This window comes from Akebia trifoliata, chromosome 13, assembly GCF_017979445.1.
Source record: "Akebia trifoliata isolate Shusen 1 chromosome 13, ASM1797944v1, whole genome shotgun sequence".
In the NCBI taxonomy this organism is placed as follows: Eukaryota; Viridiplantae; Streptophyta; class Magnoliopsida; order Ranunculales; family Lardizabalaceae; genus Akebia; species Akebia trifoliata.
In genome coordinates, this window is record NC_141387.1 from 18,383,110 (window position 1) to 18,410,613 (window position 27,504).

Here is a 27,504-nt window from a genome sequence, read left to right on the forward strand (position 1 = left end):
ATACTTTGCTGATGGAATGTCAAGAATAAAACATGTGAGGCATGTACAAATCTTTGACATAGATTTTCTATCATGTTTTACTTGTAGAAAGAATTCGTATTTTCCATTTTTATCCGTATACAGGATTCATTTTGCCGACCCCGACATTTGTGACAAGTTTTTGATTTTCCAAAATAGTGAAGAATTTGTAAATAGGGTTTTGTTAATGAGTGCCCTAAGGGCACATGTTAAGGTGCATTAAATACACATTGGAAATAAGCATTTGAGGGTGTTTTTGGTAGAATTTTTTGAGGGTATTTTAGGTAGTAAAATAAGTTCTGGAGGTGTATTTAATGTGTCGTAACTTGTAACCTTAGGTCACTCATTATCAAGACCCTTGAAAATATAGAGAAAAGTTGGCGACTACCATCCGTAATATGCAATGAGCTGTAAAATTTATTGTATTTTTATTATTATTGTAGTTTGCAGTCCTTTTATATTTGCCTTAGAGAGGGCTCATCAACCATATAGCTCTTTCCCTGCTTACAATAGCTCAATCAAATTTTCATATTGTATCATGGATGGGTGAACAATGTCTTGCAAATCAAACATTGGGGCACACGTGGCATTTGCTTTGAGGTGAGACATTAGGTCTTGGTCTTGGGGTTTAACTTAGATGGGTTTAAATAGTGGCTTATGACTCATTTAGTGAAGGTATGCAGGTTAGGCTCAAGCCCCGACCTCATAGTCATCTACATCGGCTGGAATGTTTTACTGAAAAAATGGCTTCTCCCATTTATCTTCTGTGCATACAATAAGAAATGCACAATGAGATGACTCTAATCATCTTCTTTCTATCTAGTTTGCTTCAACTAACCGAGTGACTGTATTTCTGTAGTGGTGGAAAATAAGACTGGTAGAACTCTTAAAACTTGAAGCTTTCTGTCAGAAGAATTATGTTTTTTTTTCCTTCCTTTTTTCTTTGGGATTAAAATCAAACTTTCAAATTAGTCATCAATTCATCCTGATTATTGATGTTGTTATTATTATTATTTTAAATCAATATGGTTTATGTTATTACATTTGATAAAATTATAGCTTATGTACTTACTGGGTCTGGCAATCGAAGATACTACCAAGAGTGGTATACATTATAAACAAGTAATAAAGGCCTTCATATGATAATAGGTGAGTTTTGCTTCATGGCATTGTTTTAAAAATCCTGCCTTGGTTTGCTGGTTTTTTTTTTTTTTAATGGTAAATTATTTTTAAAACATTTACGCTTGGTTAATCATGAAAGGGGTTTACTAACCTCTCCCTCTCTCTCTAAAATTCTTTCTTTATTCTGTAGTTGATTAACTTTTTTATTACTAAATTTATAGAATTCTAGAACTTAAAAAGTAAAAGAAAAATATATCGAGGTCCATGCCTTCTACCATCTCAAGGCTACACACAGAGGTAAAAATCTTTGTACATGGCTCATGATTTTAAAAATATTATAGTGGTCGTATGGCAGCAGATTTTTTTCCCTCTACTTTCTTTCAGTAGCCCTTTTACAAGCAAGGAGCTCAACACATGAATAAATCTTGAATTTTTCTGGATAAAATTAGAGTGCTGCTATTGGCATCCCAATTTTGACTTATCACACCCATTAAAATTAACAGAATAAATCAATGGGTTGAGAAAATAAAAGTTGGAGTGCCAATAGAATCCCTCTCTCTTTTTCTTTTTTAAGATTGATATTTGATAGATTTAGGATTTTATTACTAATTTTAAACAACTGCTGAAGTTGTTTGAAGATGTTATGATGCTTTGTAATGTTGAAGTAATAACTTGAACCAAAGTTTTGTAATGTTTGAATGGTGTGTGGGAATCTTTAATCAGGGGGTGATAAATAATTTAAGAAATTGTGGTGTAGAAAGTAAAAGTTGGGGTGTCAATAGCAGCTCTCTAAAATAAAATAGGAGTTAATGGATTGCCTAACAATTGACAGCAATAAATAAGGAGAGATGTTAACAGAAAGAAGGGAATTAACATTACCCAAGGAAATTATGCAAAGTAATTGCTACTGGGGTAAGAAATTGAGATCAACAGGAATAACTTAATGTCTTTGACTTGAAACATTATGTGGTCTGTACTATGGTCAAAATCTGTTATCTATACTCTTGCTAAATACAGTAATTAATATCCCTGGATCATTTTGCTTTTATAGGCTTGTATCTTTGACCATAACTTCCAATTTCAGGCTGGAAGAACTTCAAGTTTTAGATATCAAGTTCCTCTATGGTTGTTCAAAACCTACTATTGTAGTACTTTATCAGGTTTGACATTTATTTTGTGCTTCTTAATGACTCATTCCTTTACCAAGTTCATGCATAAGTACATGTCTGTTTTTTTTTTTTCATGCATTATTGATTATTGAGATATATGCATCCCATCAAAGTCTGAGGAATCCTCCCCCCTTTCTCCCACCCCACACACACACTTGATGTGTTCCACTTACCTGCATGTATTGAAATGTAATATACGTCATGGCTTGTGTTAAGGGCGCCGATATATTTAGTTGGGGCACCCGTATTTTATTGCCGACTTATTGAGTTTAGCAGGGGCACCCACAATCACACAGGCACGATTAATCATAAACTTTTTCTTGGGCAGTGATCCTGTTGACACCATTAAGGCCATGTTGACCAGACCCTGTTGACACTAGCAAATTTTTTATTTTATTTTATTAAAAAAAAACCTCCTATGTCAACAGGGTGCGGTTGACGCTAGCCAAAGTTTTGAAAAAACGGGTGGGTACCCAAATCTGACCCCCACTCAAGCATAAATTCGATTTTTCAAAAATACATGGCCACCCAAGCTAAATTTCTGGGTGCCTTTAACACCGAGCATACGTTGTCGAGTGACTTTTTTTGTGGTGTCCACTCTTATGGGTTGCTTATGTAAGCCTCTTTGTATAATTCTCTCTTTTATATAGCAAGGTGCTGAACTTTGTTATAGTTGGTGACACAACTAGGATAACCATATGTTCTATTAAATGTAGGATAACAAAGAAGCAAGACATGTTAAGACATATGAAGTTGGTCTCAAGGAAAAAGATTTTGTTGAGGGCCCTTGGGCACAAAATAATCTTGATAATGGAGCTGGTCTGATAATTCCTGTTCCCATGCCTCTGGGTGGTGTTATCATTATTGGAGAAGAAACAATTGTGTATTGCAACGGTACTGCATTTAAAGCCATTCCAATTAAACCTGTGAGTAAATAAGAATTCCAAGTTGTATTTGATATAGTGCTAAGGCATTTGCCTTGATGTTTCTTAGTCAAGTTTTATGTGCTCTTACAGTCGATTACAAGAGCCTATGGGAGGGTTGATGCTGATGGTTCTCGCTACTTGCTTGGTAATCATGCTGGGTTTCTTTACCTACTTGTTATTACCCATGAAAAAGAAAGGTACCGTTCATTTCGACCATCATTTTTACTGAGTTATGAAATCCATGGTTGCAGCTAAACAATTTTTTTTATATCACAAGAAGGTCGCATGTGCAAACGTGCATGTATCTGAAGGGTTTATTTGTAATTTAAAATATTAAATAAAGGGTGGTTTTGAAGATTACAATGTAAAAAAAAAGGATATTTTTGTAATTTTGAAAAGTAATCCACGTGATTTTAGGGGGTGTGATTGCAATTTTCTTGGGTTTTGACCAACATGATCTCGGTTATATTAAGTTTAAATGTCAAGGTAGGGGCATTTTTGGAATCCCAATTTTGGTGTCGAACCACTTCTACTTTGCCTTCTCTCATTATAATAGGCTAATAGTAAAGATTTAAGAGGAACATATGGTTAATTTCCGTTTTTGCGCAATTTATTTATTATTTCCTAGTATGTTTTTCCTCTTCTGAAGATCATGTTGTTTTTTGATATCTTATAGAGTAACTGGTCTCAAAATTGAGCTCTTGGGGGAGACATCAATTGCATCGACAATATCTTATCTCGATAATGCGTTTGTATATGTTGGTTCAAATTATGGAGATTCACAGGTTTGTTATTGCGATGGATATTTTATTTTACTTGTTTACCTAAAATCCGTCAAGCTAGACATCTGATAATAATTGCTGACCTTATTTTTTCTCTCGTCCAAGTTATACCTTTAATTTTGAAGTTTAAGATAGATTAAGTCTATTTTGGACTACAACCCCAGCCAAGATGTGGCATCTAATTGAACAATCTGAGCCGATTATTTAGTCTTGGCAGTGTACAGCGTGGAGATTGAGTCCTTTGAGAACTATGAACCGTTTTTTTTTTTGGATAGATAAATGCCAATATATTATAATTTGGTCAAGGTGACCAAAGAAGAAAAATACAAAAGAGAAAAACAAAAAAGAACCCAAAACCTATTACAAGCTACAAACCCTAGTACCATCTCCCCATGAACTCATCAAAGAATATACCTTTGAATTCCACAAAGACTTTACTCCAAGAAAAAAGAAATCCTTTTATAGAAACTAAAATATCCTACAAAGTGGCCTCCTTCCCATCAAACACACGACGGTTACTTTCTTTACAAATGCCCTAACAAAACACAAACTATGTAAGGGACCACAACATTCATTTTACCCCTGGAAAAGAAGCACCCAACAATTTTCGTGTATTGCATATTATCATTGTTGTTGTAATGGTAGCCCGCGTCTTTGATAGGTCTAGAGTAATTTCAAAATGTTGCATTCATCAATTACCCTTGTTTTTCAAGGCCTCTATGTTCTGGTTACATCCTGCCACTAATTTCAATTAAGAAGTCATATTTGTTGTATTATAAATCAGGTCTTCCTACTAAACAAATACCAGAAGTAATGGATTATGTTACCATTTACAGTGGGCCTGGATTTCCCTCACATACGTTTGCTAATCTTGTCCACCAATATGAACATCAATAATCTATCATCTGAAATATTTCTCATTAAATTATGCCATTTAATGCAACTTAAAATCAATTCCATCAGTAGTTATTATATGAAATTTTGATCATCAAAACTTTCTATTTAACCAAGGCTTAAACCTTGGTTGGCAGGAGTGCATTTAACCTTCTTGTCTTTCTCACTTGAGACTTGGCCGGCTTTGGCAACTCAGTTGAATCTCCCCAACTTACAAAATATTTTATTTTTACCCAGCCGAGGCAAGGGATTGTTGACAAGTCTTGGTTGTGCCTAGTATTTGGTATCTATCTTGCCCAAATTAGGTTTTGAGACAAATTTCTGCAACCTTGGTTTCTTGGCCAAGTTTTGTCCATCTAATCTTGGTATCTTGAAAAACCTATGATAAAATTTTTATCGATGTTTTGATAAAGACATTCTAGAATGTCATGCGGTGCATTCTGTTTGTCCACTAACCTTATAAATGTTTGCCCCCCTTCTTATCTTGAGCCATGGTTTCTTCTTTGTTTTGAGGCGTTACTGAATGGACGAATGAAATACTTTAGTGGAGTATAAAGTGGATCTTCAATAGTATTCAATCAAGTCCGAAAAGACCAACTTCACTCTTATTGAGCACAACTTTTTCTTCGACGAATGAAAAAAGAAAGAAAAGAAAAGGTCCACCTTTTTAAACGGTACATTGGCGTGTTTGGCTCTGTCCGCTCGGCTCGGTATGGGTTCTCCCTCTTTCTTTCCCTCGGCAGGATCTCAATTACATCGACCCTTGTGGTTCACTCCTGTGATCTTTCTACCTTGGTACGGTTCGTTACGGTATGGTTCCGCTCGGCAAGCTCGGTTCGCTCGGCTTGGCTAGGAGTCATCCCCCGGGAAAACGGGGGGGGGGGGGGGTGCTCCTGGGGGGGGGTGCTCCTGCGTACGTAGGCTTTCAAACCCCCATTTCCAAACCTTTCTCTTTTTAAGTAAGTGGAGCGCTCAATCAATAGCTATACAAGATTGTAGTGTGATATTTGAGATTCTCGTTTTATCGTATAACTTTTGCACTTTCGGGTACTTCCTTGCCAAGTGCGACTGAGTGCTAGCTTCATCCCCAACGCTCTAAGCCTAGAACTTGTGGGTCATATCTCCCGCGATCAAACTCATCTAACTTTGTATGTCTTTACCAAGCCATCTGCTTTATGTTGGATCCTGTAAATCCACTTGCAGCCCATGGCTTGTTTCCCTGCAAGCAATGAGACTAAGTCCTTAGCCTGCCAGGGGGACTAATTCACTAGATTTTGAAAGTTTTTTCCTTCTTCTGTTGTTGCTTAGCATTCAAGTTGGTATCCCCATCCCCATTTTTGTATCCCAGGAGCACAACTTCTTGGACATTCTCTCTAGGTGGGTAAGCACTCACACCTCGACTTGGTTTTAAGGAAGTATGTGATTGCTAGTTTCTCTCTTTCAATATCAGAGTAGGCCAACTCATTCTCTTTTGAGGTGTGAACTGATAAGTATTCTGTCTACTAGTTGGCAATATTTTTTTTTATTATTTTATCTTTCCCTTGAGAATTCTTTAGTTTCCTCGCCAAAGAGCAATAAACCTATCTTGTAACAGATCTATTTATTTTTGGCATTAGTTCCTCGATCCATTCCATGGCTAGAAATCCACCATTGGCTAAACAATCATTTGGTTATACCATTTTGGGCTATGCTCTAATCGAAGCTATTGCATTGTTTGCCCCAATGATGGCATGTTTTATCTCATTTGTATTCTAATAGGGCAAGGGGGAATTGAGATCAATGTTCAACCAAGGGAAAGGGTTTGAGCTCGAGGTACTTGAACTCTCTGCAGGCAACATCATATTCTCGCTACCGAGAAAGGGTGTGGCTTCGGTATCAATGGACGACCGAAGCAAAATATTAATCCCTAATGGAATATTCTGGAGTTGATTCCTTTAGATACATAATTATGAGTAGCGTTTATCGCTCCAACATGCAACACCTGGAAATGAATAGTCCGGAGATTACTTGTTATATGCTTTTCTAGGAGGATGGTGCTGGCCAAGCCCCTTAGTGGAGAGGGCTGCCCAATTTCTGTTGGGGTGGAAGCGAAGCCGAAAAGGTTCGTAGCATTTAGGGAGTGCGAGTGTCCTCAAGAGAACAATTCCATGAGAAATTGGCACGTCCCTCGATTTCGGTTTATAAAGAATTCTTTGTTGTTGTTGCTACGGCTTTTGTTGCAGCTCTTGCTTCTTCCCTCGGCTTTGAACTTTGAAATGAAATAAATATATAAATTTAGTAGGAAATGTCTAAATCGAAAAAATCACCTTGAAACAACTTTGAGACTTGAGCTAGGGTTGTGCCAAGGATTTGACAGTAAGGGAGGAATTTGTTTTTAGCCTAGCAAATTCAAGTAGGCTTTGAAGCCGATGTAAAACTGGCAAACAACGTAACAAATTGCTATTACCCCGTATTTTGAATAGAAAATGGAAGAAAATTGCTATTTTTGGATGAAGGAACAAAGAGGCAAGGCCAGAAGGAGACTTGAGTAAAAAATCCATCCAAAAAATCCCTTTCCAGTAAGATTTGTATGGAATGTCCTATGCTTTTAAAAAGAGAGTAGTTAGAATGAAACTGAAACCTTCTTTGTTCGATTGGAATACATATGGGATTAGAGATGTAGCAAATGATGCAAAAGGAGTGTCGAAATTCAATGTTACAGGTTGAAGCAGTTTTTTTAGTTTGCCACCAGCTCTATGAGAGTAATTTGGGTTTTAATAAAAAATACGAGGTTTATGCGACTTGTGTCCAGTTTGCCAGACGGGAACATGACCGTCAGGTAAGGGCTTTAGGTCTAATTCTGTTCCGTCATGTTCTGTTTCTGGGGGGCCGGAGCTTGCTACATATTTTTTCTTGGGCAAATTATGATTGGCTACAGATTCTTTTTAAAAACACCAAAAGAATCTCGAAATAAAGTAGTGTTCTTCCTTCACATTGACACTTCATCCCTATCGGAACAAAGTGATCCTCGTTTTGAGACATTATGGCTTTGGGGTCGACCCCAGTAACAAAGAAGGAATCCATAAAAACTTGGGATCCGACACCATGATAAAATACTACCCTCATGATTAGACCATGTCCCTGAGATTTGATAAAAGAAAGGCGCATTAGCGGTTAATACGTTGTAATTGGATAAGTTATTAGGAATATGACGGAACGAAAGACCAAGGAAAGGAAGAAGAATGCACCAAAATGCAGGTGCTGCACCAAACGCTGGTGGTTCTTTCTTGTTGTAAGTGAATGCAACAAAAAGACCCGGAAATAACGAATAATGAGATAATAAGGTTGTATCTCTACAAGTACAACATGATTTACAATAGTGCCTCTAAATAGAGTTCTTCCTTGCTACTGGAAATATAACTTGGTCTCCTTTTCGATGTTGGGTACAGTAGCTAATTCGGGTGTTATAATTCCAAATTGTCTTGCTTCGGTTATATACTCTCTTCCAATGATTTCAGTTTCTTTCTCCTCGGTATAATTGAGTGATGTAAGTGTTTGGTTTGTGTAATTCTTGTTGTATTTCAAAAAAGTATTTTATTGATTGTAATAGTATACTATGGAAGGAGCCCAAAAGGCATAGGATGGTATTTTCATGCTTATGTATGCATATGTTAGAAATAACCTTTTTATTGATTTGTGGGATGGCCAAATGACTTTGAAAGCTAGACATCAACGGTTTTAGAAATGACGCAGCTAGACAGACGATGAGATGCGAATGAAAACATGTGTTTGGAGAGACTTTGTCTAGGAAGATGGCTAGATTAACCTTTCTTCAGCTCTAGGAGTTCACTGCCTAATCACGAATTGATTGTTTTTATTCATTTGAATTAGGCAAAGAGACTTGTCCATAATGGGATGGGTTATCCTCGGCCTTGAGTTTCACATGGTTCCGTAAGAGAAGCTAGTTCTAGTTTGTCAAGCACTGACGGAGGAGCCAAAGTAAAGAGATGTATGCCATCCAACAAGAAGGGAAATCTCAAGTCAAGCCCTGACTGTCTTACTGAATGAACAAACACTATTGAGCACCATGATGGGGTGGACGCCAACTAAAGAGTAACGGAGGTGTGTGAAGGTAGGCTCAAGCTAAGGTTCTGCTTGTGAGTGTAATGGTATAAGCCTACCTGATTGTGAGACCGATAGCAAAGGTAAAGATGCGGGGAGCACTCGTCATCACCAGCGGAGGCAAAGGTTAGGACAGACGGTTAGTAGTCCAGGGCATGGGTGGGCAATGGCATCGAAACCATATACTCATTGATCGAGCGAGCACCAAGAGGGTTACGAGCTAAGCTGAGCGAACAAGCTTGCCGAGCGGAAGAACTGCCTTACTGTCTTGTTCGACTATCCGGTTAGACAGACCTTCGTTACTTGCCTCTTTCTGCTTCCCTTTTCATATAGCCTAGTCTAATTGGATAGTCGTACAAGACAAATAGTAAGGGTGAACTAGTAAGACAGAAAAGAAGAGGAATAAAGGCACTGATCATAGAGTAAAGTAAGAAAGGAAAAGAAAGGTCATTAGTTACAGGAGGGAGTGGGTAGTGTTGCGCTTTTTACCCCCACCTCCAAGTTTGGGGCCTTTCGGTCCCGTACCCTGGAGTCTTCCGTGCCTTTGCCACGACCTCAGCTTTCTTTACCTTCTTCTCATCCTTAGTTTTCTCAATCCTCTCCTAGGTTTCAAGCAACATCTCAGACTTCTGGCTTCTCATTCTTCTCCTCAGCCCTAAAGGTCGGAGCTGGACCACTTTGTCAGTAGTTCTACCGCATGCATATCTGTCTTACTACAAGAGGGTAAGCCTGCCTATTACCATTCCGGCTCCTATCTTAGTCCATCTCTCGCTGCGCATTGAAGGCCTCTTCACTCTCCTTTTTCATCATAGGCAGACAGTTAGCTATACAAAAGAGGGATCGGGGGACGAAGACGCTGAGTTCTATAGGGCCTCTCATATTACATTGACCCTTGTTTTTTCTCTCGTTAGGCACACGGGTGGCCAGGTTCCATCCTAAATCGTTTTCTTCTTGTTTAGCCTACGTTTCATCAAGATGAGGTGCTTCGGAAGATGTTTTCGGGCCCGAATGAAAATGAGCGGATGACAAAAGAAAGTGGTTTTTTGGAAAAATTAGGGAACGAGTCCCGTCCGCTGACTTTTTGTTCGGACGCCCTTTTCAATAATCCTGCATGGCACCGCCTGAACCCAATCTCTACCATAGCCCCGCTAAATCTCTCAAACCACGCTCTGGGAGACTGTTTGAGACCGTAGATGGCTTTCCTGAGAAAATTTGCCTTCCTCCCCCTTACACGTGAATCCAGGTGGAGGATCTGAAAGAGACTAAAAGGAGAGGGTCCTATGGGTCGATGTAATTGAGAAGGTCACCATTCAAGAAGGCTAGAAATCTGGTCTTTCCCCAATCTTGTATGGAAGGAATTCCCCCCGGGGTTCAAGATTGGGTTAACCCAAAGGTGTCAGTTTGTCCACGTCACTAAGCAGGATCCCTTTAGTTTGATTCCAACTCCACAAGTTCTTTTACTTTGGCGTCTGGCCTTTCCGATTTCGCTTCTACGACTGGCTTCCCAGCCGTTGCAAACACTGAGCGAGAACGGTAAGGGGCGCACAAACAATGTCGTTGCGCGGGGATGCGATTCGCCAAGCTGGGGCAAACAAAGCCGTCCGGCCCTACCGGATTAGGAATGCGAAGGCCTTTCCTTCGAAAGGAGACCCGGGAAAGAAAGAGCTATGCTATTGACCGACCCTTTCGTAGTGACTTCGAATCAATAGGCCTTTAAGGGGCCCAACTCCACTAATCCGGACATTCGCTAAGACCCCCTAACAAAAAGAGGGGGGACTCAAGACCTGGATACTCTAAAACAAGACCCGCACTTCCCGCTAAGAAAAGAGGAGCAACCCCCTACAAAAACAACTGCTTATTGCTTTGGCCGCAGAAGAGGAAGAACAAGAGTCTGGTTGCGCTTCGGGACGACTTCCCCTACCACTGTTAAATAGCGCCCTCTTAGTTAGTAAGCTGGCGGGCTTCTCCCAAGAGAATCCCTGTTTAAGTACACCTTCTCATATGTGATCAAATGAAAAATGACCCCGTACGTCAGGCAGCACTAAGGAACAACGCAAACGAAAAAGACAAGTTTGGTGGCGTGGCGTATAGACACTGACTAATCTCTCTCAGCATAGCTCTAACACTATCGGTGGGCTATTGGTGAGAGATAGGCTCGCGCATTGGTTCGTCTCGAGGGCAAAGTGGTTGGTGCACAAACGACAACTCTCAATGGCTTCACATCCTTTTGCAATTTTGGACTAAAAATTAGACCCAAGGTCAGTACTGATAAATAACCATAAAAAGTCTAACGCTATGGTTAGTAAGTAGCATTTCAAATTCCAAATGTGCGGGTTGATCTGACCGACCATGTTTATACAAATCTTGTTGGGTAGGGATTTAAAATCCCGGATTTTTGGATGGGTTTTTTACTCAAGTCTGTTTCTGGCCTTACCTCTTTGTTTCATCGTTGATCCATGATCAATTGTTGGACCATGCTCTTGCCTTTAGGCCCGTCCACTACCAACCTCTTAATGTTGAGGATATCTCGGGGGTTGGATTGCTTGTGTGTCCAAGGGACAAATCCCATTTGAAATGGATGGTGTCAGTTTGTCAATGCTCCACTTGCTGCTACATTAGTGACGCATAAATCATGTTCGTCAACCAAGTTTGTCTTCCTTCAGACCCTCTTGCATCGTAGGCGGAATTCCATGTAGCGAACCGGACTGGAACGTTGCAAGAAGCGGGGATGAAATTCAAAAAGTATTTCTTACGATGATGCTGAACAACCTACTTGAGCGATTTGCCATTCTTTGAAGAGTCGGTCTTGATTGGTGAGTCGTTTTTGTGCGAAAGAGGCAAGGGGAGCTTTCGCACAATCTCATTTCCATGTTCCACACAGTCAAGGAAGCCCCGACAACAAATAACAAAAACTCTTATCAAAGAATAATGCTTCGCCAGTAAGGAAAGATACTCTCTTAAAAAGGCCTACGCTATTTTATTGACTTTAGCCCATGGTTCTTCCAGCTCGGTAGGCCTTTGTAGTAGATTGTCCGATCTCAGCTTTGTTGAGATTGTCCAATTCCAAACCAGTTTCTTCTCCAATCTATGTCTATGCTAGTATTTCTTATCTAGATTCTTGGTTCATGCTCCAGCATTTTTAAAAGTTGAGGGTCAATGTAATATGAGCTCTCTATCTATAATCACGAGAAGCGGCATATCTTTTTGTATTGAATCTCGCCTTTTTTTTTTTTTAAGAGGTCGAGAGGGCACTCGCGGGATTGTAATCCCACTCACGGAACAAGCAAACTAGGGATTGAGCACTCTGTATGTTCTACCAAACAAGGTGGTGGGTGTTAGCAGTCACTTCACTTGTTCCTTTAGAGGACCATCCAAAACAAATAATTGAATGAAACTATGTTTTCTAACAAACATGATAAATGCCTGATCTATGGCTATCAAAACAAAAAACATCTCATAATCTAAGCAAGTCCTTCTTTTCCCAGTCAGGGTTCAGTAATTCAAAACTCCAGCCAACTTTCCTCTTTTGTGCTTTTCCTCCGCTTGATGAGAATTTAGTTACCCCACCAACCCACAGGCCTACACAAATGAAACCATAACTAGGTGTGCAGGTGACATTTGATCAAGATCAAAAATTCAACCGTACAAGACAAGAAAGATCAAGCTTTCTGTCCGGCTGTCAATTGTTTTTGCCAGTACCCTGAAAGCCGTCGTCTTCCTATGATATAGCTGATCAGCTTGAATCCACTTACCTATAAGATCTATTTCAGAGGCATTTGACTATCGAGAAATTGCCATTGAGAGCTATTCCTGAACTCAAGAACTACAGGGCAGGCGTTTTTAACCCTCCACCTTCGGAAAGCACCTTAACAATACTAAAGGCATACTAGTTCCCAAAGACCCTGGGAAAGCGTCTCTATGGACTTTGTCTCAGGATTACCTAAGGTGGGAGAGTATGGTTCCATCCTTGTGATTGTGGATCGATTCTCAAAGTATGCCATGTTTATCCCAACTTCGACGCATTGCACGACAGAGGAGACAACTCATTTATTTCTCAAATGAATCATGAAGTTGGAGTGCTATAAAGTGTGATTTTGATATGATTTTATATTCTAGCAATAAACAGCTCATAGGGATTCAGAAGCAAGCAGAGTCAAAGGCGGGTCAAACTATAATAAGCAGATGAGTAGACACATTCATAAAAAGCTAGAAGCCATGTTGTGGGGAATTGACCAATTATGAATAGATCTTACTTACGTGTAACAATAGGAACATCTATGGAGTGATGAGGTCGCAAAGAGGGATCATTCTATCCCAGTCTAAGTATGCAATGAGTTTATTGTCAAAAGTTGGTCTTTCTGCATGCAAACCTGGACTAGATCTCAAGATGTAGGAGTGCTATTGGATGACCCATTTACTTTGGCAACCTGTTCAAAAAAATAAAAGAACATGGGAAGCTGACTTGGCAACAGCAGGGGAGCAGGTTTTTCGGGCAGGCGTAGGCATCGATAGAATAGGTAACCCGATCCAAGAAAACAAGTAACCTAGCTCAGGAAGCTTTAGCTTTGGAACAGTAGGGGAGCCTGACTAGACTCCATTTGATATAAGTAGGCCCAAGCCAACCCTTGTTGATTTTGAACTTCGTTCGCGAAGGAACCGGACTTTTGACGGGCCAGCCCTTTTTTATGCGCCGCTTTACCCTGGAAGGAAAATGAGCTTTGCTCCTCTGGGCGCTAGGCGCTCCCGTGGTTCGCGAGAAGGAAAAAGGACTCATCTTTTGTTGCATCTGGCACGAGATGAAAAAGAGAGAGCTTCGTCTATCGATGAAAAGCGGATTGACGGAGCTCTTGGCATTGCTTTGTTTTTCTCTCCTTTCCTATCTCTTGCTTTGACAGTTGCTTCAAAAGAAAAGTAAAACTAAAGTATAGTTCCGTAAGGTACCTACACTTGCACATTTGTGGCTGTCTGCTGGCTTGAATAGTTTAATTCGAGGGTCAATGTAATTTGAGAGACTCTAAGTGCTATAGGGTTGACTGACTGACTAAAAATCAGCGTCATTGATTTCTATAAATCAGTCTGATTTTTGGGTTGTGCTCATGAAGGATGGGCTAGTTAGTCCAAAAGATTTGGTATAGGATCTTGGGATGTCTTTGTCTAATTTTGTATGGAGACAAGCCCACCCCCCCCCCCCCCGCTGCTCCCACGCACACCCACCCACCTCAACAAAATGCTGTAGCTGAATGGAAAAATACACACATCTTGGAGACAACAAGGTTTCTTATTAACCATTCTCATGTAACAAAGGTCTTTGGGGCTGAATGTGTGCTTTGCTGACATCTATTTATTTCTATAATCTCCTTGAAAATCTTTCTTCATACGCAAAATTTCAAAATTGTTGACATCTATGGGCGTTTGGATGAAAATGCTTTCTATTTTTACCATCTGTTGAGAGATTGAAACTTTCCTATTGAATGCAGTTTTCTTGAATATCGTGAACATCAGAAGGGGTTTCGATGTACTTGACTGGGAATGGTCCGTCAGTGTCTTTGAATGTGATTTTTGATGAAAGTTTTTGACTTATTTGAATTCATCCAATAGAGAGTGATCCTCCTCCACCATTTAATCTATTTTTCTTGACATTAACATTTTGATATTGCTAGTGGTTCCTATATTTTACTCATTTTGATAATTCTCTTTATCTGCTAGTTCACATTGTTGAAATCTAATCCTGTAATGCTGCAACAGCTTATAAAGCTTAATCTCCAACCTGATGCAAGAGGTTCATATGTAGAAGTTCTAGAAAGATATGTAAACTTGGGACCTATTGTGGATTTCTGTGTGGTTGACCTTGAGAGGCAAGGCCAAGGTCAGGTTGTAACTTGCTCAGGTGCTTATAAAGATGGTTCTCTGCGAATTGTTCGGAATGGCATAGGGATCAATGAACAGGTCTTGCTTGTTACCACGACTTATTTATTTTCTAGAATCTCCTTTTCTGTATTATTCTTTAGTTTTGTAGAATTACATGAGAGTACAATGGAAATTACTGCACATTTTTTTTTATGTATTCATTTAAAAGAATTCTCTTAATCTCTTATAAGGTATTATTGTTACTTACAGGCGTCGGTAGAACTTCAAGGCATTAAAGGAATGTGGTCTCTACGATCATCCACTGATGATTTATATGACACCTTCTTGGTTGTTAGCTTTATAAGTGAGACACGAATTTTGGCGATGAATCCTGATGATGAGTTAGAGGAGACTGAGATAGAAGGTTTCCATTCTCAGGTGCAGACGTTGTTCTGCCACAATGCCGTGCACAATCAACTTGTACAAGTGGGTTGTTTTACTAGCCCCGTTATTAGTCATATTTTTCCCCATCATTTTAAATTTTGTGTTTCCACTTAATTTGCAATATCTTAGGTAAATGCATAGACAATTAACGTGTATCTTTGGAGACATTGACTAAAATGAAGGTGATCATTACAAATTTTTATTTTTTTTTATTTTTTAAGGTTTTAGTAGTATCAGCCATCAAAATTCACAACGATGCATTTGATATTCATGAGTTCCAATATTTGCCACTGTTCGCATTTGAAATAACGACATGTATCGTACATTATCTCTACTATCCCGTCGATAACTCTGATTTCTGAACTTTCGATTGATGAATTATTTGCTTCTTATTCTCCAAATCTCAGAAACCATTTCATAGGAAGTGCCCTTCTCATCCATTTCTATATCTTGACTCACACACACACACACACACACACACACACACACACACACACACATATATATATATATGGGGAGTGTTTGGAGGCCCTAAAGAGAGCCAGACATTTTTCAATATATGGGTTAGCAATTTCTGAATGGGCTGATTTTTTATGAGGATGATCTCTTTGGCGAGGAGATCTTCCTCACAAAATATCAGGCCATGCCGAAACTTCTAGCCCATATATTGAAAAATGTTTGGCACAATGTTTGGCTCTCTTTAGGGACTCCAATCACTTTGAGTTCAACAGCCAAATTCTAGTCCCAAGGTTTGTCTTATATGGGCTAAAAGTTTCAGAACGGGCTGATTTTTCTTGAGGATGATCTCTATGGTGAGGAGATTATCCTCACAAAATATCAGCTCATTCTGAAACTTCTAACCCCATCAAAAGTGGTTTATCCATAGAGATCATCCTCACAAAAAATCAGCCCATTCCGAAACTTCTAACAAAGTGGTTTATAAACTAATGGTAAAAATTGACGGTCCACGATTCTTCAACTTATAAACTGGGGTTAGAGGTTGGGGAGATCATCCTCACAAAAAATCAGCCCATTCTGAAACTTGTAACCCATCTAGGGCAAAACACTTTGGCTAGGAATTTTGCTAGGACATTGGCAACTGACACAATTTTAGACAACGTTCTAGACAGTTTTGTCTGGTATGGCTAACAAGTTTCGGAAGGGCTGATTTTTTGTGAGGATGGTCTCTATAGTGAGGAGATCATCCTCACAAAAAATTAGCCCATTCGGAAAATACTAACCCCACGAAAAGTTGTTACAAACTAACGGTCCACTATTCTTCAACTTATAAACTAGGGTTAGAAATTTCAGAATGGGCTTATTTTTTTTGAGGATGATTTCCTCACAATAGAGATCATCCTCAAAAAAAAAAAAAAAAACAGGTTATTCTAAAACTTTTAGCCCACATAGGACAAAACACTTTTTCTACAGAGCCCGACCCATAAATATATATTTTACGGGCATACCAACTTCTGTTTTACTGTGATCTCTCTTCTCCGCCACCTTGTCTCTTTGAAACTTTTCTTAGTAGTTTGTGATTGATGTCAAAATCTTCATCAATGACACAATGTAATAAGATATTTATCCTTGTTTCTATTATTTATAGTATTACCGTTAAAACATGATATATTATCTTGTATAATTCGTGTATTGGACATAGTATAGTTTGGTCCTTTTTTGTTTCAGTTTTTCAGTCGGTTTCTTGTATTTGATGTTGAAAAGTAAATGAACCTTTTTTTCTTTTGTCTCCCCCTCCAGATTTACTTTTCATCTCAAGCAATTTTTTAATTTGATTTTAGCTTTTATTTAAATATTGACTCAATTACTTATAGGTTTATCTTATATGATTTTATTGGGAGATATAGCATATAAAACAGTAAACAAAAGTTGAGATGAGATGATGCATGAAAACTAATTACTTAACCATGGTAGGTTACTGCAAGCTCTGTACGACTAGTGAGTTCTACATCTCGAGATCTGCTACATGATTGGAAAGCCCCGTCAGGATTTTCGGTTAATGTTGCCACAGCTAATGCCACTCAGGTCTTTTTCAAACCTCACTTCATAATGATTGCATTATTATGGATGAAATTCTGGTTAATAACCAAGCTATATGGACCTGCTACACCTTATCTTTACTATTATAATGAGAGAAGGTGGAGTAGAAGTGGTTCGACATCAAATTTTTGATCCACAAATGCCCCCACCGTTACATTTAAACTTAATATAATAAAGGGCATTTTGGTCAAAAACCAAGAAAATTGTTGCCCACGATACTACAATCACACTCCTTAATCAATGTTTTAAATTACAGATAGGCTCTTTTAATACATATATGTTTGCACATGCCACCGTCTAATATCTATAATAAACTATACTAATACTAACTCCTTACCCTTTCTTAGTTCAACATTTTCATGCCTGGACCCTTTGAGAGATTATACTGTCTATCATAAATTTATTTGGATTGAATGAAAGCCCCAATGTGAGTAGGATATTTTAGCCCTTGTAAATGTTCACCATATGTATTTTAGCCCTTGTTATTGGGATATCTTAATCAATGAAATTGTTCACCATTTGTATTGTTGTGACAATGGTGGGGCTATAATATATGTTGGAGTGGCTGTCACATCATTTATGTTGTTTGTGTGTTTTATGTACTACACATGAACAAAAGGATGTGGGATACCCTAGATTATCTTATATGTATATGTGTGTGTGTGTTGTGTGCGTAATAAAACACGACGGTGGGTCACATCGTTAGCATTTTGTGGGGGATAAACGTCTCATCCAGTTATAGCACTCCTATCCCACTTTATGCATTTCCTCTTCACCCCATTCAACTTTACCATCTTTCCTATCCTCCTCTCCCATTTTTTAATAATATTCCTCCAATTTTACTGTCTTTCCTCTTTTACCCTCTTTTCAATAATTCCATTCTAACTTGACTATTTTTCCTCTTTTACCCCAACATGTTGTTGTCTCACTAGGTTCCTTCTTGTTTATTAACAGGTTCTATTAGCCACTGGGGGTGGCCATTTGGTTTACCTAGAAATCGGTGATGGAATATTGACTGAAGTAAAACATGCACAATTGGAGTATGATATATCATGCCTTGACATAAATCCCATCGGTGAAAATCTGAACAATAGTCAGCTTGCTGCAGTTGGAATGTGGACGGATATGAGTGTTCGAATATTTTCCCTTCCTGGTCTCGACCTCATCACAAAGGAGCATTTGGGAGGAGAGATTATTCCTCGCTCTGTTCTTTTATGTGCCTTTGAAGGGGTATGTATGCTTATTACTCTCATTTTTGCTGATTCTTGGTCTTGCAAGGCACATGATGTGGTTCCTCCCCCCTTTTAGCTCTCTAATTTGCTTGCACACTTCTGTTCTTTTTTCAGGTATCTTACTTGTTATGTGCCCTTGGAGATGGTCATCTGTTCAATTTTATTTTGGACACTAGTACTGGTGAATTAACAGACAGGAAAAAGGTTTCTCTTGGAACCCAGCCTATAACGCTCCGTACTTTTTCTTCTAAGAGTACCACCCACGTGTTTGCTGCATCAGATAGGCCAACTGTCATCTACAGTAGTAACAAGAAGTTACTCTACAGTAATGTAAATTTGAAAGAAGTGGGCCATATGTGCCCTTTCAACTCTGCTGCATTCCCAGACAGGTACATAAGCTTTACCAAACTATTGTTTGAGTTTTGTGTTACTTTCATGAAGGGAAATCTAGATCTGAATCTTATGAACTGTGTGGTCTGTAAATGCTAATCTATTAAAACCCCACCTTCACTCCTAACCTATAAAATAATAAAAGAAAAAGATTACTGGAGGTTTAAAATCTCCTCTCAAGGCAATGTCTTGGTCAGTGGAAAAGCAAGACAGTCTTAAACTTCTATTCGGGATCAATGTTTTGCTCGTCTTTGCAAACACTGGAATGTCTTAGCCGAGACATTCCAAGACGGTATAAAACTTTAAACCATGGTCCAAGACAGGCTGTTAATGGATCAGATCAGACCCAAAATTTGCTCCATTCTGATCTGATAAAATCAGGTTTGGATCAGTGTTTTCAATTCCGATAAGGATCCGATTCGATAAGGTGTCGATCCGATATCTTACTGGATCGGATCTGGATCAACCATGCCCCGATCTGGTGAGGACCCAATCCGATAATTTGTTAGAAAGTACGTAAATTGTGTTATATATTTGTTGAGATAATGAAAGATTATTTTGATTTTGTATAAAAAAACCGGGTTTGGCCCGATCCGGACCCTATCTGATTGTTAAAGGATTGGATCTGGATCATAATATTGAGATCCAATAAAAAACCGATTCGACAAGGTCTGAATCGATACTTATCGGATTAGTACTGGATCCGATCCGATCCTTATTGTATCGGTACTAAATCGACCCCAATCTGATCCGGACCCGATCCATTGAGGGCCCTTCTCAAGATGTGCTCAACTGTTTGATCTATTCGCCTGTACTTATGGCCCACAAGACATGGGGGAATGGATTATTCTTCAGCATCTTTGGATAACTGTTCATCTTTTGGACTATTTTTTACTCATGTACTAGAACAGTGGCGTAACATAATATCATTTTATTATTTATTGAAGTGTTTGTTAAAAGAAATTGATTGTCCAACTCCCCTTAATATCTATCTTTAATCATTGTTCTTATTCCCAAGGGCAGCACATGTTGATATACCTGAAACTTTCACTTAATGGGCCTGAAATTTCCAGCAGTTTCTCAGATAATCTGCCAATTTAGGAAGTTTGATTGGATTTTTCTTTTATTTATCTACAGCCTTGCCATTGCAAAAGAAGGTGAACTTACTATTGGCACAATTGATGATATCCAGAAGCTTCATATACGTACGATCCCTCTTGGGGAGCATGCACGTCGCATCTGTCATCAAGAGCATTCTCGGACCTTTGCTATCTGTAGTTTGAAGTATTGCCAGTCAAGCACTGAAGAATCTGAAATGCACTTTGTCCGTTTGTTAGATGATCAGACCTTTGAGTTCATTTCAACGTATCCACTTGATACTTATGAGTATGGCTGCTCCATCCTCAGTTGTTCCTTTGCAGATGACAGTAACATATACTATTGTGTGGGGACTGCGTACGTTTTGCCTGAGGAAAATGAGCCCACCAAGGTAAGAGGGACTTTCTTGGTATATTTATTTGTAATGAATCCAAGAATCGAATGTTAGGACAGGTGGCATGCATGCCCCGCAGTCATGTTCTGTATACATGACATCTCCTTGGTGAAAATTCAACTCAATATAGGGTCCATCTCAAATTCCAAGTCCTAAAAAAATACACTTTGAATTTATCGAATAAGTTGCATCAAAAGAACAACTACCCTAATATGTTAATGATAGTTTCCTGAAGTGATTACTCATTTCCTTTCCTTCTAGGTTCCTAAGATATTGCAAAATGTATGAGTGCCCACAAGATTCTCTACGTAAGAAGGTCATGATCTACCCACTCTGAAATTGTTAACTTGAAAAAAAACCAATGCACATGAAACAAAGATAGGAAATAGGACCAAGTCTCTCTAAGAATGGACAATGCATCTACAAATGGTCTATTAATTCACCTTTCCCTTTTACAAAGAATATAATAATTAGATATAGCAAAATTTTGACTAATTAAGTGATCAATAGTCAAAATATTATCCAAACCACCTAATTAGATGAAAAATGATACCTTGGAGGGAACTTTGTTGTCCCATATGGAAGCCACGAGAGTCTTGTAGGTGGGATAGGGTTGGTAGTATTGCATATGTATAGTGGTGTCTGGTTCTTTTGTTTGGTTTTTGGCAGTCTTGTAACTTCGGTTGGTCATCCAATACAATTTTACTTATCATACATACATATGAGGAAACAGTGGTAAAAGAGGTGGCTACCAAGGATGAATTAACTATTTTGATCGAGAAAGACCTCTCTCGATTACATGTCCATTCCCTTGAAAGGAATTTGAATTGGTTGAAAAGGTTGGTTATGTCTTGCTCCTCCTGATCATTAAAACATCTGTTGAAGCCAACTTCCTATGATTACTCGCTTATACTATTACTCGTGAAAGCTTCAATTGATAATTCATTTTAGAAGAAATAGAAAAGAGGGAAGAGTCATGTGCCCGAGGATTAGTTAGGTGCTCTAAGAGGCCTGGATACTTCATTTCTTAAAAATAAGGAGAGGGGGGGGGGGGGGGGGGGGGGGGGGAGAACAACAAAGATATAGGCAAATCACCATAACATTGATTCTCTTGAAATCTAACCTTTACCAATCCTAAATGCATTCCTCTGACCTTTTGGCAAAATCCTAGCATTGCTTTTAGAAATACTATAACCATATAATGATGATCTCTCCTCTTTTCTCTATAATCTAAGAGCTTTCTAACCATATTTTACATTGATCTTTCTCCACGAACTTGCTTGATTTTGGCCAAGCTTTGTAGTCACTTTCCTAGTTAAGAGAAATTCATGCATTGAAGACTTGTAACACCTAATCTGCCGTTCTTCTTATGGAACGAATCAACATCCGCTTCACAAAATGATAATACTTGTTTTCGTTATCATCATTCCAAAGTCAGTCTCTAATTTGCTTTTCCAACCTCACTTTTGTACCTCTTGCAATTGAGAGTAGGGTAGAAAATAAATCGTAGTTCTTATTAGCTTGCTTCCATTTACCCCCTTTGAGAGGTACTTAGCTCTAGGAGCCCGACCTTCTACCCTTTCTATAATCGGGTCCCAAACATTCCATGGTTTTTGTACATTACATCACTAAGAGGGAGACCCTAGTAAGACGATGGGAATGATCCCACTTGAAAACCAAAAGACCACCTTTTGAGATTTTTGACTAAGCCTACCTCGTAAATTGCGCTTTTCTACAAATTTATGGGTAATCCTGAATTCACCAAGAAGCAACGAAGAAAACCTCTGGAATCTCAATTGTTCCATAAAGCCATGGAGAAAAATTAGAGTGTCGTCGATAAATTGAACGTGTGAAACAGAAAGGCTTTCATCCTTCACTACAAAGCCTTCCAAAGTACCAATGGACATTGCTTTGCACAATAGTTCTCCCAAGGCTTTCGCTACCATGACAAATAGAAATGAGGATAAGGGGTCTTCTTGCCTTAGTCCTTTGGAGCTCTGAAGGAAACCCGATGGATTCCCATTGACAAAAAGTGAGAAAAAAGCTGATGAGACACATTTCATTTTTCATCTTCATCCTATCCATTTATACTAGGTCAATTTTACACAATCCTGAATGGGCTTATCAATAGATATCCCAAAAATTTCCAACTAACATGGTTGTGTGCTTTTTCTAAGTCAATTTTACAAAAATCTTTGTCGAGAATAGTCAAGTTCTCATAAATGCTTCTTGTTCCGGTCCAATTATGTATATGACCAGCCTAGATGCTAAAACTTTTTCTATGATTTTATATGTTGACTGCCTCAGCCTCAAAGTCTCTAATATTCTCAACTAATTTTGGCTATATGATTTTATATTTCGACCGCCTTAAAATTTTGCAATACCGTCAACTAATAGTTTCTTTGACATCAATGCTACAAATGTGCTGCTTGAACAATAATCAAGTAAGCTCTCTTCTTGAAAATCCTTACAACCAAGATTAGATCATTCGTGTTATATCCCAGGAATTCTTAAAGAAAGCCATGGAGAAAACATCTGGTCATGAGGCCCTGTTGCAGCTCATTGAGACCACTAATTGAAAAACCTTATCGATCCTAATAGACCTTACTAGTCAAGCTTTTTGTTATGAGGAGATGACATCAAAATTGAAAATTATGCGGAAAAGACTGGCTTATGCTCTCCTTGTACAAGTTTTTGTAAAGTCCACCAGCACCTCTCCGATCGGCTCATAAGGGACCACCCCATTGATTTTCAATTTTATTATGTGATTGGATATCCTGTGACTATACACCATTCAATGAAAGAATTTCTTATTACTATCTCCTTTCAATCAGTTTACTTTTGATTATTTATTATTTTATGTTTTTCGACTTTTAGCATATTTCTTCTATTTTGCCATTATTTCGAATTCTACTTTTTTAGATTGAATATCCTCACTTTTTCTTTTAAACTTTGACTTTCTTCAGTGTTCTAAGAAATTTATATCTTAGTAGTCCAGAATTAAGTTGTTAAATTTTGGTTTTTGATGTTTATTTCGGTTAGCTTGGAAATGTAAATAATTTGACTAGTATGGAAATAAAACAAGTTTCATGGAAATATTGTGAAGTTCTCATTGAAATCTTGAGAATGATAAAATAAATACAAAAACACATTTATAAATCATAAAATTTTAATAGACTACCTTATTGAGTATAAAAATGTTGATTAATAACACTTCGCTATATGATGTTGCAGGTATTTGAAAGCTGATGGCCAAAACTTCTACATGAAAATGTCGATAGTGCTTCATGTGAATCAATAAATTCAATTGATAAGCAAGCCATAGCTTGGTAAAAATAAAGCTAAGAGTTAGAAAGTAATTATTAAGAGGGAAGAGAGAATTGAATTTCGTTCTTTTGAAGCTTCTTATGTAGATAACTCCATCTTAAAAACTTAGAAACCTTATAAAATACTGAAAATTAGCATTCCTAAATTATCTATAACATAATATCAACTTTCTAATCCTATTATAATCCAATTTGAACACTTCTAATTAAAGCTTAAAGAATAATAATGAATTTAGACAAAAATAGAAACTAACAAGGAGTAGTACTCCTAAAAGAACTAGAAAATAGAAATTCAACTAGAACTAGAAAGTAAAAATAAATCCTATTAGAATTAGGAAACTATTTAAGACTCAACTAAAATTGTAGATGTCCTGCATCAGCCCCCGCCCCCCCCCCCCCCCCCCCCCCCCCCTTTTTCTTTGAGAAAACTCATCCTCGAGTTGTTTTGGAAGGTTTTTTTTTTTTTTTCCATTCATGTTTTGCTCTAATCCACTTTCAATGATATCCGATCTTTCTTACACGTTCACAAACTTGGCATAATGTATGTAATCATTCATTCCTTAACAATTTCTTCAAGGTACAACTCGTCCATAGTTGCTTTATGGCTGGTTTGATGAGGTGGATAATTATGAAAATTAACACCCGAGGTAAAATTAGCATGTGGCGAAATTTCTTTCATAACGGACATTCTAATTGACATATCATCTGGTACAATCTTCGTAAATTCTTTCACAGATTCTAGCAATTCCGAAGTAATAGTTGATTTCCCATCATCAATTTCAATATCTAAGTCACAGACATCCCTATTTCCTATACACTCATTTTCACTATTTGCATGCTGGTAGGTTGCAACCTTACCAGAATTTTGTGCAGGGGATGTGGCTTCACTAGATTTAGGCAAGGGTTTGATTGGAAGGCCGTCCTCTTATCTTCCTACTTCTTACCTTGTATCTTGCCATCACGATTTTCAATTACGGAGGTAACAATCTCTCGGATCTTCCTGAGTAAACACTCTTCTAATTCTTTGAACCTTTGATCCTATTGATCTTCGATTGCAATTTTGCTTCTTACAACTAAAAGTCGAAGACAGTCCAAGTTAGGCAATTTTTTGAGTCGTGGTTTATTAATGTAAGTTTCTTCATAAGAAGACTGAGATGCATTTGGAAAAGACCTCACGATTGTCGATTATAGAGGTAACAATCTCTCGAATCTTCTTGAGCAAGCAATCTTCTAATTCCTTGAACCTTTGATCCAATTGATCTTCGATTGCGGTTTTGCTTCTTACAACTAAAAGTCAAAGATAGTTCAGGAGCTAGGCGATTCTTTGACTCGTGGGTTATTAATGTAAGTTTCTTCCATAAGAAGACATGAGATGCATTTGGAAAAAAACTTCCATGGGGTTGGCACACCCTAAACACAAATGGATCCCTTAGATGTTGTTTTGGAGGGCAAGGAGCTATCATTAGGGACTTCTAGGGGATGCCTGTACCTGGCTTTGCATGCTGCACTGTTGAGGATAAATTTTTGATGCATGAACTTCAGGCAATTTGAGAAGGTCTCAAGTTGACACAATCTCTCCGGATAAACCAGATTTGTGTGGATTTAGATTCAAAGTTGGCCATCCAATTTATTCTAGGTCAAGTAGCAGCTCCTTGGTATACAAGGAGGAGGATAATCAAGATTTTAGAGGTATCAAAGGTCTTTAAAGAAATTAGATTCTCTTTTTTCTATAGGGTGTCTAACAAAATGGTGGATCATCTTGCTTCATGGTCTCAATAGTTCCTTCATTGCCTTGATTCCGAAAAAGTCTAGAGTAGTAGATATTGCAGATTTTAGATCCATTAGTTTTGTGGGCTTGGTCTATAAAATCATAGCTAAGGTTTTAGTGAATTGGTTGGAGGGTCTGATAGGAGTTGAGCAAAAGGCTTTTGTTTGGGGGAGACAGGTCTTAGTTGGGATTCTTGTAGCTAATGGATGCATCAAATCCAGGCAAAGATCGGGTAGACCGGGTTTGATATGCAAAATTGATATGCATAAAGCCTACAACCATGTGAATTGAGAGTTTTTGATATACCTGTTGCAAAGGATGGGCTTTGGGACTAATTGGATTGTTTGGGTTATGAAATGTGACTTTTGCTTGTTTTTCGATCATTAGCAATGGTAATTCGATTGGTTTCTTTAGAAGTTCTAGGGGTTTGACACAAGCGGACCCCTTATCTCCTTTGTTTTTCATTTTAGTGGTTGAGGTCTTGGGGAGATTCCTTAATAGAGCGACAAGTTCAGATTGGATTTCTGGGTTCTCAGTTGCGAGAGATGCCCCTAATATTTCTTTCCTACAATTCGCTGATGATACCCTAGTGTTTTTGGATGTGTTAGATGACTAGGTGAGACTTTTGATGGGGTTCTGTGTTGTTTCGGAGCGGTATAGGGGTTGAACATCAATTGGAGAGCAAGTTGTTGGTGTGGGTTTGCATCTAGGAACGGATTATAGAAGTAAAGCCATTTAGGATTCTGTAATTGAGCGCATGGAAATGAGACTAAGCTCTTTGAAGGGTGAAGTATCTTTCGAGGTGCGGAAAATTAGTTATGATTAAGAGCTCCTTAGCTAGCATCCTTGTTTACCATTTGTCGTCGTTCTCAATCCTGAAAGGTGTTGAAGCTAGATTGGAGAGATTAATCAGAGACTTTTTGTGGCATGACAAGGACGGTGGTAAGAAGATGCATCTTTTAAGGTGGAAGGTAATTTGCATTCCCAAGAAGGGTGGTTTAGGCATTAGGTATCGTAGAGTGGCTAACAAGGCCCACCTAGGCAAGTGGCTGTGTAGGTTTGGGAATGAGAACTTAAGCTTGTGGAAAAGAGTTGTGACGGCAAACTGCGAAGAGAAGCCAAACGGATGGGAAAGTAAAGGGGTGAATTTGTCTTATGGGTGTAGCTTTTGGAGGGTATCATAAGCGTGCTAAAGGATTTCAAGAGGTGGGTGCGGTATAGAGTTGGTAAGGGTGATAGGGTTTAGATTTTGGAAGGATTGGTGTTGTAGGGACATGGCGTTCTGTGATTTTTCCCCTGTCTCTACAATATTTTGTCTCAAAAAAATCTTCCTTGGGTAGAGTTTTTGAATCTTGAAGAAAACGTGACCGTTTGGGATATAGGATTTTGGAGAGGTTTTAGTGATTGAGAAATCTAGGACCTAGTTGACCTAATGACTAATCTTGATGAAGCTACCTGGAATGTCACTGAAGAAAACAGGATGAAGTGGACCTGTACCAAAGGTACAAACTTCACTATTAACTCTTTCGCACAAGCACTCATGGATCTCGATCACCTTCTTGTTCAATACCCTTTGAATACCATTTGGGGTTCAAAGGCCCCTTCTAAGGTGTGAATCTTCACTTGGCTAGCCACTTTGAATAACTCCCCACACTTGATCTTCTTATTTCTCAAGGTTTTGTGATCCCCAATTGTTGATCATATTCTTTTACACTGTGAACTTTCCTATGCTTTATGGAGACTTCTTTGGTTTATTTGGGATATCATAGGTCATTCTGAAACAACTCTTTCGCTTTTCAGGGGTGGGATTTGTCCTGTTTCTCGAGGAGAGTGAACATTTTGTGGAGGCTTCTTCCTTTCGCCATTTATTAGGGAATATGACAGGAAAGGAATATAAGGATTTTTAGAGGGCAGGTCTCGAATTTTGGAGAGAGT

The 27,504-nt window shown here is 38.5% G+C and overlaps 1 protein-coding gene across 1 annotated transcript in view; it reads left to right on the forward strand.

The window, feature by feature from the left end:
• Positions 1-27,504, forward strand: part of LOC147388044 (DNA damage-binding protein 1) — an 80,722-nt gene that overhangs the window by 46,320 nt on the left and 6,898 nt on the right. Inside the window, exons 8-17 of the mRNA XM_086420896.1 lie at positions 2,225-2,300; positions 3,026-3,235; positions 3,326-3,432; positions 3,912-4,020; positions 14,758-14,958; positions 15,130-15,345; positions 17,236-17,346; positions 18,316-18,591; positions 18,708-18,982; positions 20,121-20,472. Coding sequence (XP_086277022.1) covers positions 2,225-2,300; positions 3,026-3,235; positions 3,326-3,432; positions 3,912-4,020; positions 14,758-14,958; positions 15,130-15,345; positions 17,236-17,346; positions 18,316-18,591; positions 18,708-18,982; positions 20,121-20,472 — 1,933 coding nt within the window. The remainder of the gene's footprint in view (positions 1-2,224; positions 2,301-3,025; positions 3,236-3,325; positions 3,433-3,911; positions 4,021-14,757; positions 14,959-15,129; positions 15,346-17,235; positions 17,347-18,315; positions 18,592-18,707; positions 18,983-20,120; positions 20,473-27,504) is intronic.